Source organism: Lycium ferocissimum, chromosome 8, assembly GCF_029784015.1.
Source record: "Lycium ferocissimum isolate CSIRO_LF1 chromosome 8, AGI_CSIRO_Lferr_CH_V1, whole genome shotgun sequence".
In the NCBI taxonomy this organism is placed as follows: Eukaryota; Viridiplantae; Streptophyta; class Magnoliopsida; order Solanales; family Solanaceae; genus Lycium; species Lycium ferocissimum.
In genome coordinates, this window is record NC_081349.1 from 62,545,638 (window position 1) to 62,559,913 (window position 14,276).

A 14,276-nucleotide genomic window follows, 5' to 3' on the forward strand; every position below is an offset into this window, starting at 1 on the left:
TCTTATCCTTTTTCATGGCTCTTAGACTCTACTAACTTATCTTGATAGGGAACCTTATCAGTAGACTGAGCACCCGCGTCAACTGCATTGTGGGTTTAATTGTCTCTATCCGGCACTTACATTTCTCGTATCCGCTTCCCCCCTTTAGGGGTGTACTTATCTTACTATCGATCATTTTTTCCTTACATCCGCATTTTTTTCTCTCGGTCGACCGAACTTCGTTTCAATGTTCCGATCCCTCTTACTATTTATCCGCGCACTTCCTTTCTCTTTCCGATATCACTATGCCGTACTTCCCAAGTCTACCCTATAGCCGAAACGATATAAAATTACCTTATGACGTTCATGCCTTTTATTTTTCTTTTCACTTGAACTCTGTTGTTCTGTCCGATTAATGCCTCCCGTATACTGTCGCGTTAATTATCGGAATACGTTTACCCGCTAACACAGTCATGCACGGAGTATCACACGCTTTCAGACACATATATAATTGTTAACATCTCACTCACAAAAGATCCCCTAAACATTACTCAACCGGCCCTACTCTAGTGCAGCCGAGGCACCTTCTTTTCCTTTACCCGATACCATCCGCTCCGGCCTATGCGACCTCCTAGGATTTCCGCCTACTCAGGATATTCTAGATCCCTCTAGACTACTCTAGCTTTCCATTGCTTCTTATGACTAAAGTTGTGAAACTTTCGTAAACTTCCTGGGGGTCACCCATCCTAGAATTTCCCTTATTCAAAGACGCTTAACTTCGGGACTACAACGGAGTACGGTGCTCTAACGTTAGCATAATCGCACTCAGCTGACTACAGGACCTTCGTCACACAATTTGGAGTAAAATAGAGTCTTGACCGATTTCCGGACGCCCTCGTGGCACAATTACCATTTTGCCCCTCTCTCGATTTTTTCTATTCACTGCCACCTATGGATATTACCACTTTTCGTCCTAGACTTCCGGGTCCGTAATAACAATAAACACACCTCAATAATCGTTGTTTATAAATACTAGGTTACTAACCCTCGTGTTTCCATCTACCGCTATTACGCAACAATTATATCACGTATACGCACATATAAGAACATAAATTCTAGTGAGGATTCATGTACCGTAGCCGCATCCGGTGGTGCCTCCCGATCCCGCCTCCTCGTCAAAGCAAATACGCGGTTCGAAGGACCGCCGGAACTCGGGACTCCGCCGCGGCCTCTACCACGGCCCCGCCGGTGCCGGCATACCCCCGCCCGTAGGGCGCATAGCCGCCGAAGAGGACGAACCAGCCGACCGACCCAAAGAGGGCCGGGCCGCACCACCCGAACCATCCCGACGCGGGCAATCCCTCATAACATGGCCGTAACGGCCGCATGTAAAGCAAGCGCCCGTGACGCGACCGCACTCCCCCAAGTGGCGCCGGCCGCACTGAGGGCACTGGGGCATAGATGGCCTCGTCTGGCTGGGACCCCTACTCACCTGTGACCCCGAAGCTCTGGAACTCGGACCGGCTCCCGAATACCCTGTACTGTCAAACCTCCCTGCCCGAGAACCGTGGGGGTGCACTCTGTGCTGGCTGGGACGAATACCCCGTACGCCGCCGAGGCCGTCCGCCTCGAAACTCTCCGAATGCCCACCGATCTAGCCTCTTCGGGCCGGCCCCCGTCGTAGTCTCCGTCGGGCCGACGCCCCTATGTCGCTCCTCCATACCCCGGGCATATGCTCGAACTCGTGCAATGTCCATGCCAGCCGAGCGCCCATCGACATACAACCGTCAATCAAATAATCATCCAGCCCCCATAACATACCGATGTACCGTCGGCCATATCCGCCACAATATGAGGAGCGTATCCGGCCAAGGAATCGAACTCCGCATCGTACTCCCGACGCTCCTACCACCCCCCGCTCAAATGTATAAACCCGTGAACCCCGGCGCGTCCGGTCTCTCGGAGGTAGAAAATGGGCAAGGAAAGCCTCCACAAACTCATCCCATACACCGGTGGCGCGCCCTCACCCCGGAAAGCTCCCACGACTCAAACCAATTGGTCGCTATATCGTGCGCCGATACGACGCCGCCCTCCACCGACTCGCCTCGGAGGCCCTAATAAGTCGCGCACGCCGCATCTCTCTAATAAACTCCCCGAGGGTCCTCCTCGGGCTTTGACCCGAAGAACTCGGCGGATTACAATCAGAAAATAACGGGCCCTCTCACTGTCACGCCTGTCCGCACGGTCATCCCCTGCTCCGTGCCTCTGAACCTGCCCTGCTACCAACCTGGTAAGCAGCTGGACTGCATCCCTCATAGCTCTATCCTCCGCCCCTGGCTGAGGAGCTGGAGGCTCCGGCACTCGAATCTCAGGGGCGGGCGGTGGGGCTGTCTCCTGTCCGGCAGCTGCCCGCTCTATGCCCCTCTCGACGGTGATGGGGTGGCGAACTCGCCGACCGGGCGCAATATCCGGCTCGGGCCGAGCATGGGCCCCGGTCGCTCTCTCGGCCCCGACTAGTCTCTCCGGAAAAGAATAGACTTGCCCCGCCGGGCTGTCGCCTTTCTCGGAGGCATCGCTGAAAACATAGCAGTTCGTTAGAGAGGAGTCATCCTGATAATACAGCTCTATCGCACGATCTAAGATCAGAAGGAAGGGTGACATCCTAAATGTCCTGTAGCCTCCTGTTTATAGATGTGGTGCACAACACACCGATAAACAGGACTCTACTAGACACGGCTTCTCGTAGACACTCCGAGGACTAACCGCTCTGATACCACTTTTGTCACGACCCAACCCCGTAGGCCGCGACTAGCGCCCGAACTGGGCACCCGTACGTACCAAAAGCCGAGAATAGTAACTCAGATATTTAGAAAAAATTGGGCGCAGTTTCCTCTCGTTTTTCTTACTAACCAAAATTTACCCGCACACGTAAAATACCAACAAAGGCCACACGGGGCCAACATAGCCATATACATATATATAGGCGAGCCGACAAGGCCGCCGCGGTGAATAAACCGCCCCAAACATACAATACGTGCATATAGCCGTACGTACATAGCCACACCTACGTACATGTCTACGTACCTCTACACAGAGTAACAAAATCATATGACGGGACAGGGCCCCGCCGTACTCGAACAAATATACACAAAATGTAACAAAGGCCGTACCAAAATCCGGGCTCGGACAAGGGAGCTCTTCAAGATAGCTGGACAGGAACCCTAAGCTGGCGGCTCACTCAAATGTGTATCAGCACCTGCGCGGCATGAAACGCAGCCCCCGAAGAAAGGGGGTCAGTACGAAATATGTACTGAGTATGTAAAGCAGTAAACACAATAACTGAATCATACGGAAACAAAGAGGACAAATAGGTAATACAAGATGCCGGATCTCATAAAACTTACCTTGAACGTAACTCATGCTTTTCAAAATCATTAATGGACTGAGTATCATAATCAAAGAAATCATCATGAACATAGGTATACATAACATGCCCCGGCCCTCAAATGAGGGGCGCGGTAAGTAAAATCATCATGTATATGCATATAACGTGCCCCGCCCTCTAGTGAGGGACGCGGTGAAAGGAATCATCATATGCCATCCGGCCACCTCCCCGTCATCACATCATCATCATATATATATATATATATATATATATATATATATATATATATATATATATATATATATATATATACATGCCCCGCCCTCTAGTGAGGGACGCGGTGAACAATGCAGTGGAATTGCACGAATACATGCCCTGGCCCGGGACGCAGTGAAAGATGTCATAACAGCTCGCACGAGCGGAGTAGTGAGAAAACCATATGCAAAATAAAATATAGCACATTTACAGAGACTCAGTATCATAATTCAGATGACAAACCATATGACAGAAGCGGGTAGTAACCATAGTGTATGCATTTCGGATATCACAATAGCATATGTCAAAATAAGCTTTTTGTAATCATGTTCATGTTTCAAAATACATTATGGGGCTTATCAAAATAATTCAAACGAATGTCATATAATAGTTAGGAGAGTAGCCAAGAGTTTTCCTTTGAACTTTATTCCAAAATAAGCCAAACGGAACAAATCGAAAAATCCGGGGAAGTGGGCCCACCTCGGGCCGAATGAGGTGGCGTACACAATTTTACGTACGTTACATTTCATGATGTCACCGGTGAGGGTTTTAGGGTAGTCGGGTCTTATTTGTACAAGTTCTAAACGTTTAGGCAATTTTTCTAACTATTCGTAACATATTCAATTCAATTCTACCGAATGAAAAGGGGCGTTTTTAGACGTAGATTCCGAAGAATAGAGTGGTCCCCGAGGTCCAAATCCAATCCTATTACATCTAAGACATGCCAAGAGAAGAATAGGTAGAGCTTTACATACCTTTTATGCTCCTTACGCCTTTCCAAATTCACTTCCCGTTTCGCCAAAAATCGCAAATGGTCACATTGACCAGCTTACTATTCATGAGACTTACAATTTCCAAGCTTAACCAATATTGTTCTATAAAAATTTGGGCAACATCTCCCCTATACATATAGCATCCCCGAGATTCAACTCGGCTCAAAATGATCAACAACAACCCAACAACAACACCAAGAACATCAACAACCACAACACAACACAATACAATACACAACTAGTCTTCTCTTAACATAATGCAATAACTTCCATCCCGACTTCAAATTTTCAAATCAACACCATCATACTCACATTCATTACTAATCAAAATCATTACAATGCCATTCGGAAACATTTCATATCATTTCTACACTATATACACAAGATATACAAAATATACACACCTTCCACCAAAGCCATAGTTTATCCAATTCTTCTAATCTTTAACATACACATTCATAACACATTTCCATCTTCTAAGTTCATCAACGATCATCATAATTTGCACCTTAACAACTTAATTCCATAATGTCATAAAATCATAAGAAAACGACATAAGTTCCCACATTCCATTTCAATGCAACTTACATCATTTTTCCTACATTTACAATGCAAGGATCACAACAACGCAATTAACATATTAAACAACATTAATCCATTTCCATTTCATCATACATGTTCCCACGGCTAACATGGAGATTTTCCAACTTTCACCAAATTCATTCAACTTTCATTTCCAATATTAATTCCACCCTACTCACAACTAGAATACAACTCATTGTGAATATACAACATATATACACACACGGCCACACTCCTATCTTCACACCCACTTTACAAACTTCCATATTTCCATACTTTCTACTCATTTCTACATACTACAACATAAACAAAGGCTTTATAACATATAAAAGGGAATGAATCCTTACATTTTCCTCCAATCTTCTTTACTTGCCCAAGTTGTTAAAACGACGAAACCGGCGGTCTATCTTCCGAAATAACTACGCCACGTTGTAGAGGGACCTTGAATTAGTAGGAATTCAACAAGAAAATAATTTTAGAGGCAAGATTTTGAGGGGTGAATTTCCTATGGCCAAACCCGAAATGGTCCCTTTGGGTGTTCTTGGTTTTTCTTCTTTCTCTTCTTTCTTTGTTTCTTGAAAATTCTATTAGATAATGACCATTTATAATTAATTAGCACATGGAAATATTCATTAAAACCATGGGTTGGGCCTCACTTGGCCGGCCACCCCTTAAACATTGGGCCTAAATTTTCATTTTATTTTTTTGGGCCAACTCGGTTGATCCCGAGTTGGGCCTAGCCCACCGACCTTTCGACCTTAAAACGTTCGTATCTCCTTGTACCGACATCACCTGGGAACCCACGACCTATGGATGGAAAGCTAATTCAATTATCTACAACTTCTATTTCTTGGTATTTTCCCAAATTCCAAACTTATAATACCGTTTTTGCCCCTCAAAGTCAGGTCACCCGAAAACGTTTTCTTAAAAATATTCGTTTGGAGGGCTTCCACTTTGATTTGGCCCAAGGGTACTTCATGAGTTGTGTTCAACTTTACATATGTGATTCATATGACTTTACAGAGGTTCCAAAAAAAAAAAAAAAAAAAATACGGTGTGTGGGCCCCACCCATTTTTAACCAATAAAAGAGATAATCCGAGGTTCAACTTTCTCACTATCAGCCTTGTCCTGTTCACCTACATCCACTTCATCTCCTTCCTTTCCACCATCATCCTTGTGATCGGTGCCTCCATCAGATTCCTCTCTTTCATTGTCACTCTCATCCATGTCATCGAATTTTTGATCTTCCTTTTCAATCTCAGCCTCGTCATCAGCAACTACATTCTTTACACTTTCAATAGTGTTAACTTCGACTTCTTTTCTAGATCTGGTTCTTGGATGGTTTTGCACCGTTTGTTGTTCCTTAAATTTCCTCTTCCTTTTCACCTTTTCATCATCATTATTACCACCTTTACTCAATTTCTGTCCAATATCAGGGTTCTCCGACTCTTGATTGACTTTTTCTAAGTTTTCTAAAGAGTTACCGACGACATTCATGTCCCCGCTTTCTGTTGAAGATCACGTTCTGTGACGTTTTACTGGTGGTTGTGGAGGGTTTGCTACTGGTGCCGGTTCTTGAGGGTTTTCTACTGTTGTCAGTTTTGGAGGGTTTTCTACTGGTGCTGGTTCTGTGCTGCCGCAACACCGTTTTATATCGCTCCTCGTCACATGTCCTAGTACAATGTTTTTTACCTTTGGTCTCGCCATAGTAGATTTTGGTGTTTTAGCGGGTAGAGAAACCAGAGGAGAAGGAAGAGAGAAAGTCGGGTTCCAAAATGGGAGGGGAGTGTGAATGTTTTGAAATCAAACACTTTAGTATTTTAATGTAGCAGTGGGAATAAAACCTTTTTTTTATTTTTTTATTTCTCGCTTATTTTAGTTTTATTAAAATTCACAACTTAATTGATCCGTCAAGTTATTTCATCTGATGGTTCATTAAGTGAAACATAGGAAATGGAATGAAATAGAAGATTTAGACAATAATAATCACTTTTTTGGGTGATAAAGCCACATAACAAGATATTATATGTGATAACATGTACAACCAAGCTGTTTTAGTTGAGTTTTAACAATAAATTCACTACTCAAACACATTTCCTCAGTTACTTAACTTACTCCTACGTTGGATGAACTAGTTGTGGTGTAGCAGCTTGTGCTTTGTGGGATAGTGCCATTTACCAAGTCACAAATCTTTTCATGTGCAATTGTATAAAATAATCTACGGTCCTTAGTGGTGTGTATTATGAGTTGATTTGAGCTATTTATTTATTTAAATAATAATTTATTTATTTGTCTGCCCCCACAACAGGTTCTGGACAAATGCATTTGGACGAACACAACTAAACAGATGTGGCTATTCCAGCCGAGTGGTGACGAATCATCTTTTCGACCCACCTGTTCCCGTGTTCGAATCCTGTGAGTCTCCCTTATTTTCGTTTTATTAATATTCACTACTTGGTTGATCCGTCAAGTTATTTCATCTGATGGTCAGCTAAGTGAAACATTGGAAAAAGGAAGGAAATAGAGGATTTAGACAATAATAATCACTTTTTTTGGCTTTGTTTTAACAACAAGTTCACTATTTTTCTAATAATTATTATTTTTTGTTGAATGCTAATCAAAAAGAATTGTGGCTGTGCAGAGATGCTTCAAACTTCATTCGTTTTTTAAAAAAAGATTTTATTTTGTAACATAACTAAGTAAAATTGAATTTCAAATGGCGTAAATTTTTCCAACAGTTGTATGACTAATTTTTTTTTATTTTTTTTTTTGGTTAGTATATATTTTCTAATATTTATTTGTTTTAGTTGAATGCCATTCAAAAACAACTTAGACTGTGTAAAGGTCCCATTACATTACTTCAAACTTCATTCACTCTAAAAATGTAGAAACTTCATTCACACGCAGGTTAACTACATCTCTTGACCAGATTTGTTAGCCTATTCCAGCAAACAAGGCATATTGGAGTATTCTCATTCTTCATAATGGAACAAAAACTCCAAATAAAAACTGACTTGTTCGCTAGTTAAGCTACCAAACCCGGGCAAGATTTATAGGTAACAACCAATGTCATTTTCAAAACTTATGATTGAATGTAAAATTAGTGAGAAAAGAAGGGGAATGGAGATGAAAATGATGAAGAGTGAGGGCAATATAGAGTTGCAACCCAGTGTGAACATACAATAGGGGGGTTTGAAAAGACTAAAAGTTTTTCGAGAAACTAAAAGGTCTTTTTTGAAATTTTGAAGGTTCATTTTTCCCTCCACTAAATTCCAATTCATTTTTCTTTACACATTCTTTTCAGAAATACAAAACTTTTTTTCGAGAAAGTAAAAGGTCTTTTCTGAAATTTTCGTTTCATTTTCCCTCCACTAAGAATGTGCAAGTCTTTCATACTTAACTTGGTTGATCCGTCGAATGAAATTATTTGATGGTCAACTAAGTAAACATTAGGAATTACATAGATTCTTTTTTTAGATGGTCATACGCACATCAAATGATGGGTTGTCCATTCCACGTCTTTTCTTTTGATTTTTTTTTTGTGTTGTGAGAGTGTTTTCCAGGGTTCTATATATATATATACACACACACACCCCTTGAGATGCTAAAATAACATTTTCCCTCCACTAAGAATTACTATTCATTTTAGTTTCCCTCCAAAAAAATTAAGGTAAATTATTCAACGAACTTGGTCAAATGTAATCATTAATTTCATGGTCGTCTAAGTTTACCACTTAACCACATTTCCTGTTTTATGTGGCTAAATTCACTACTTAACCAGATTTACTCAACTAATGTAAGTATTGTATGAGTTGATTTTAATCATTTTTTATTTATTTATAATCAGTTATATTCTTCTAACAAAAAGCACAAAATTATATTGAGTACTATTAAAATTCACAACTTGGTTGATCCGTCAAGTTTATTCATCTGATGGTCAGCTAAGTGAAACATAGGAAAAGGAAGGAAATAGAGTTTGCTGCAAAGATGAAGAGTTAGGTTTAACTTCAAGAAAAATAATCACCCCACTCGCACCACATGTAGAAGGTAATGAGAACTCAACACATTGACAAAAATAAAAATTAAAAATAATAAAATATCATGAACAAATAGCATGATGTAAAGTCTGAAGATCAACATCTTATTATGATAAAAGTTTCCCCAAAATACATTAAAAACATCAATATCAAGATAAGCCCTAGTCTATTACAAAAGGATTATCAGCTGTTCCTTCTCCTTTCACTTCCATTTCGAAGGCAACAACGGTTGCGTTAGTACCCACCAAGGAAATCTTGAGGATACATCCTGCCCTGATATTATTACTTTGAACAAAAGAACTCCAGCCTTCCCTAAGTCGTCTTCGAGCACCAACAGTCAAAGTTGCAACCCAGGTTTCGCCATGGAAGTCGAGAAGTGCAGTATGCGCATTTGGTGGAAGATGTTCATAATTTTTTTTGGGAATATAGTGCAGAAAAGTATAAAGTGATAATAATAAAACAGTAAATAATGATGCAAGTTAATGAATGAAAAATTCAAAGGAACTTGCTTTAAGGCCATGGCAAAATACCAGATCATCATGTTTGATGTATGAGTCGGTCATGAACACTTCAAACGATGCAAATATTTGACCTTCGTTTTCAAAATCGATGTCAGGCATATCTTCACTATCAATGGATGAATAAGAGACGTCTATTCGTATTCACTTCCTTTTTTTTTTTTGTCTTTGTTTGGTCTGTGTATGAGAGGGTTCTTTATGTATATGAGAGTTTTTGGTAAGGGTTCTTTAAGAGATGTCCATTCGTATTCGCTTCCTTTTTTTTTTTTGGTCTTTGTTTGGTCTATGTATGAGAGTTTTTATTAAGGGTTCTTTCTGTATATATATATATATACACACCCAAAAAGAAAAATCATTTTCCCTCCGCTAAGAATTCATTATGTTTAGTTTCCCCCTTAAAACTGTTGAGAGCGCCACGGGCAAAAGATGGGATATTTGAACACTTGTATAATTTTGTTGACTGACAAAAAAAATGTCATACTTGGTTGATCCTTCAATTTAGTCATATGATGGTCCACTAAATAGACCACAGGAATTTGAAAAAATCAGAGAATTTAGGCTAGACTAACAACTTTTTTGTGTTAAGACCAATATAAAAAAATGCTAAATATGATAACATGTCCAACTACTTTGTTTAGATTGGATTAAAATGACTAATTGACTACTTATCCACATTTATGTAGCTGCCTCCTTCACTAGACGAACTTGTTGTCACGCAGTAGGTAGTGTATCGTGTGCTAGTGTAGTTACAATACTTTTAACCAAGTCACAAATCTTTCACGTGCAATTGTATCAAATCATCTAAGGTCCTTTAGTGGTGTGTATTATGTGTAGATTTGAGCCATTTATTTAATTAAATAATAATTTATTTATTTGGTCAGCCCCCACAATAGGTTCGGGACAAATGCATGTGGACTAACACGACTAAACAAATGTGGCTATTCCAGCCGAGTGGTGGCGAGTCATCTTTTCGACCACCTGTTCCCGTGTTCGAATCATGCAAGTCTCCCTTATTTTGGTTTTATTAATATTCATGACTTGGTTGATCCATCAAGTTGTTTCATCTGATAGTTACCTAAGTGAAATATTGGAAAAAGGAAGGAAATAGAGGATTTAGACAATAATAATCACTTTTTTTTGTTTGTTAAAAGCCACATAACAAGTTTTATGCGATAACATGTACAACCAAGCTGTTTTGGTTGAGTTTTAATAACAAATTCACTACTGAAAAACATTTCCTCAGTTACTTAACTTACTCTTACGTTGGACGAACTAGTTGTGGTGTAGTAGCTTGTGCTTTGCAGGATAGTGCCATTTACCAAGTCACAAATCTTTTCACATGAAATTGTATAAAATCATCCAAGGTCCTTTAGTGGTGTGTATTATGAGTTGATTTGAGCTATTTATTTAAATAATAATTTATTTATTGGTCTGCCCCCACAATAGGTTCTGGACAAATGCATTTGGACTAACACGACTTAACAGATGTGGCTATTCCAGCCGAGTGGTGACGAGTCATCTTTTCGACCACCTGTTCCCGTGTTCGAATCCTGCGAGTCTCCCTTATTTTTGTTTTATTAATATTCACAACTTGGTTGATCCGTCAAGTTGTTTCATCTGATGGTCAGCTAAGTGAAATATTGGAAAAAGGAAGGAAATAGAGGATTTAGACAATTATAATCACTTTTTTTGTGTAAAAGCCACATAACAAGATGTTATATGTGATAACATGTACAACCAAGCTTTTTTGGTTGAGTTTTAACAACAAATTCAGTACTCAAACACATTTCCTCATTTACTTAACTTAATCCTATGTTGGAAGAACTAGTTATGGTGTAGTAGCTTGTGCTTTGCGGGATAGTGCCATTTACCAAGTCACAAATTTTTTCATGTGCAACTGTATAAAATCATCTTTTAATCATCTAAGGTCCTTTAGTGGTGTGTATTATGAGTTGGTTTAACAACAAGATATTATACGTGATAACATGTACAACCACGCTGGGTTTAGTATTAACTTTTAAACATTGAAATGTTAAGATCGGGTAAATTCTTTCAACAGTTGCGTGATCAATCCTTTTTTTTTTTAAAAGACATTTTCACTTGGTTTAGCTTATTACCTTGAGTATTAATGACGTTAAACAATGTAACTGATTATGTGCTGAAATTAGCTATGAAACGAATAAAACTAAAGTAAATTACAACTTCATTAATCTAAATAAACAAAACAAGGATAAATACAGCCCATTGACATGCCACCCGACTTCCAACAAAAAACACAAATTAAACCCTACACAAAAATAGGAAGTCTAACAAAGAAATCCACTGCAAAAAAGGCCAAAATAGGGTGACACAGGCATCTTTAATGGAACCACGGACACAACCACACTAGGTGGCGGAGCTGTCTGGGAACTTGGCGACCGATTTGGGGCTGACCTTGGGAGCTTGCGACTGTTGGACAGAGTTACTGTTGTCATCAGAAATCTCGATGACCTCTTTCTCTTTGCCCTTGGTGGCAGGGCTCTCCGGTGGGGGACCATCCTTGTGCAGTGAGAACAGGGTGGTGAGTGGAGTACGGTTCAAAAAATTTTTGCTTACGTAGTCCCTGTCCATGTCATGAACAATTCTAGCAAGCATTTTGTGTTACACCCCGAAAATTTTAGCGTTGTTTGTGTCGTGAGTAGACTAACGTAAGCTCGGAGAGGTCATGGAACCCTTAAGGAATACTCTTAACAAGTGTTAAGAAAGTGTCTAAAGGTTCTGGGATTGAGCAAATCGAAGAAAATAAGGTTATCAAAAATTTAGGAAAAATTTGGCAGAATTTTGGACAGATATTATTGGTCAACTTCAGAGAGGTATATCTCCTGGGATATCAGGGGTTTTGAGGTGTTTCAAGAGCCTAAAAGGAAGTTCATCGAGTGTAGTTTCCAATGCAATAAATCGTTCGTCAATACGACATCGAAGTAGGGAGTTATGGCCATTTTAAAACAGACTGTCAGAAGCCTGCGAACCTACGCAGAAATTCTAGAAATTACTTAAAAGGCCCACCAATTTCGGCCCATCAGCCCAACCCGATTTGGACTACTATATATACCCCCTTAAGTCACCTAAATCACTTAATTTTTCACAATTTCTCATCTCCACACCTCTCTAGAACCTCCCACAACATTCATCCAATATCCAAACCCCCCCCCCCCCAAAACATATCCTAAATCCTCTACAACATTCCTCCAACTTCCACAACATGCACACATATTCCTACAAGTCTATATGACAATTTTGGTCATTTTTATTTAATTTTTAACATAGCTCCAAGTCCTAGGAAGTCCTAGAAACCTCTCCAAACATATTTCCAAGCCTAAACCAAGGATCAATGTGAAGATTAAAGTGGTTAAGGGTTCCAAGTGAGGTCTACACTTGTCTCCTCTTCTTGAAGATGTTTGAGTGAGTATTTTTATGGTGGAGTAATGATGGAATTGAAGTGTTCTAGAATTTTGAGGTAAGATTTCATTTTAATTTCATGTTTAAGAGTTTGTTTGGTAATTATGTTAAGAGTTGAGGATAAGAAAATTGGAGGAAAAGTTCAAATATGCATTTGATGATATTTTGAGTTGTGAATAAACTTGAGTTATAATTATTAGTATGTTTTGAGCATAATCTTGTTATGAGGGATAATAATGATGTTAAGTAATTGTCGTATACAAGTGTATAAGGGGTTGTATGAAGTTGTTGTTATGGATTGATTATGAAAAGAAGTTCTTGGATTAAAATAAGTAGAGTTTGAATGTAATCTTTTGATTATGGAATTGTTGATGTTTTATTGTGCTTTGGGAGTTGTTTTGAATATTGGAGGGAGTAGAAGATATATGCGAGATGCTGCCCGAATTTCGGCAGATTCTAAAAAGGGTTTAATTTGAAGGCTTAAAATAAGCATACGACGATAAGCCTAATAATAGTATGAATGGTTTTATATGTAGATTACGAGACCGGAAGTAGGTTGGAAAGTTTATAAGTGAACTTCCACGTATGTTAAGGATGTTCCTTCTTTTCTTGGCATGATTCCATATATGGTAAGAGCGTAAAGAAACTTATGACTAGAGATTTGTCAAAGCAGAGCTTGTCATATTGTGGCATAGTTTCTGAGTGTTATCTTATTCTTTCTGAGGGGCCATATCCCTCCCTATGTCCTTGGTTTATAGAGAGACAGAAGAGACGTGTTACAGTATCAGTAGTTTTCAGTATATGCATGATATACTGCATGATATACATATATATTTTTCTTTAGCCTGGCCACTTGGTCAGTGAGACATTTTTTTTAGCCTGGCCACTTGGTCAGTGAGACATTTTCTTTAGCCTGGCCACTTGGTCAGTGAGACATTTTCTCTAGCCTGGACAGTAGGTCAGTGAGACAGATTGCCTGGCCTACGGGTCAGTGAGACAGATTTCCTGGCCTACGGGTCAGTGAGACAGATTGCCTGGCTGACGGGTCAGTGAGATTTTTCAGTTGCCTGGCCACTTGGTCAGTGAGATATATAATAGCAATATATTGCATTTCATATGAGACAGGTTAGGTAATATATTCAGGGCATTCTTTGGCCTCCAGATTGTATTGTTTTCAGTTCAGTTTCAGTTATCCTTTACCTTACATGCTCAGTACATTATTTCGTACTGATGTACCTTTTGCCGGGGGGCGCTGCGTTCATGCCCATAGGTTTAGGTAGCTAGACGAGCCATCAACTCGTAGGCCTT

General features: G+C 40.0%; 1 protein-coding gene across 1 annotated transcript; it reads right to left on the minus strand.

Annotated features, from left to right (window-relative positions):
* Window positions 1–6,049: 6,049 nt before the first annotated feature.
* LOC132066529 (DEK domain-containing chromatin-associated protein 4-like) lies at window positions 6,050–6,472 on the minus strand. The gene has a single exon (XM_059459832.1). The coding sequence runs from the start codon at window positions 6,470–6,472 to the stop codon at window positions 6,050–6,052; it is 423 nt and encodes a 140-aa protein (XP_059315815.1).
* Between the last annotated feature and the right edge of the window lie 7,804 nt (window positions 6,473–14,276).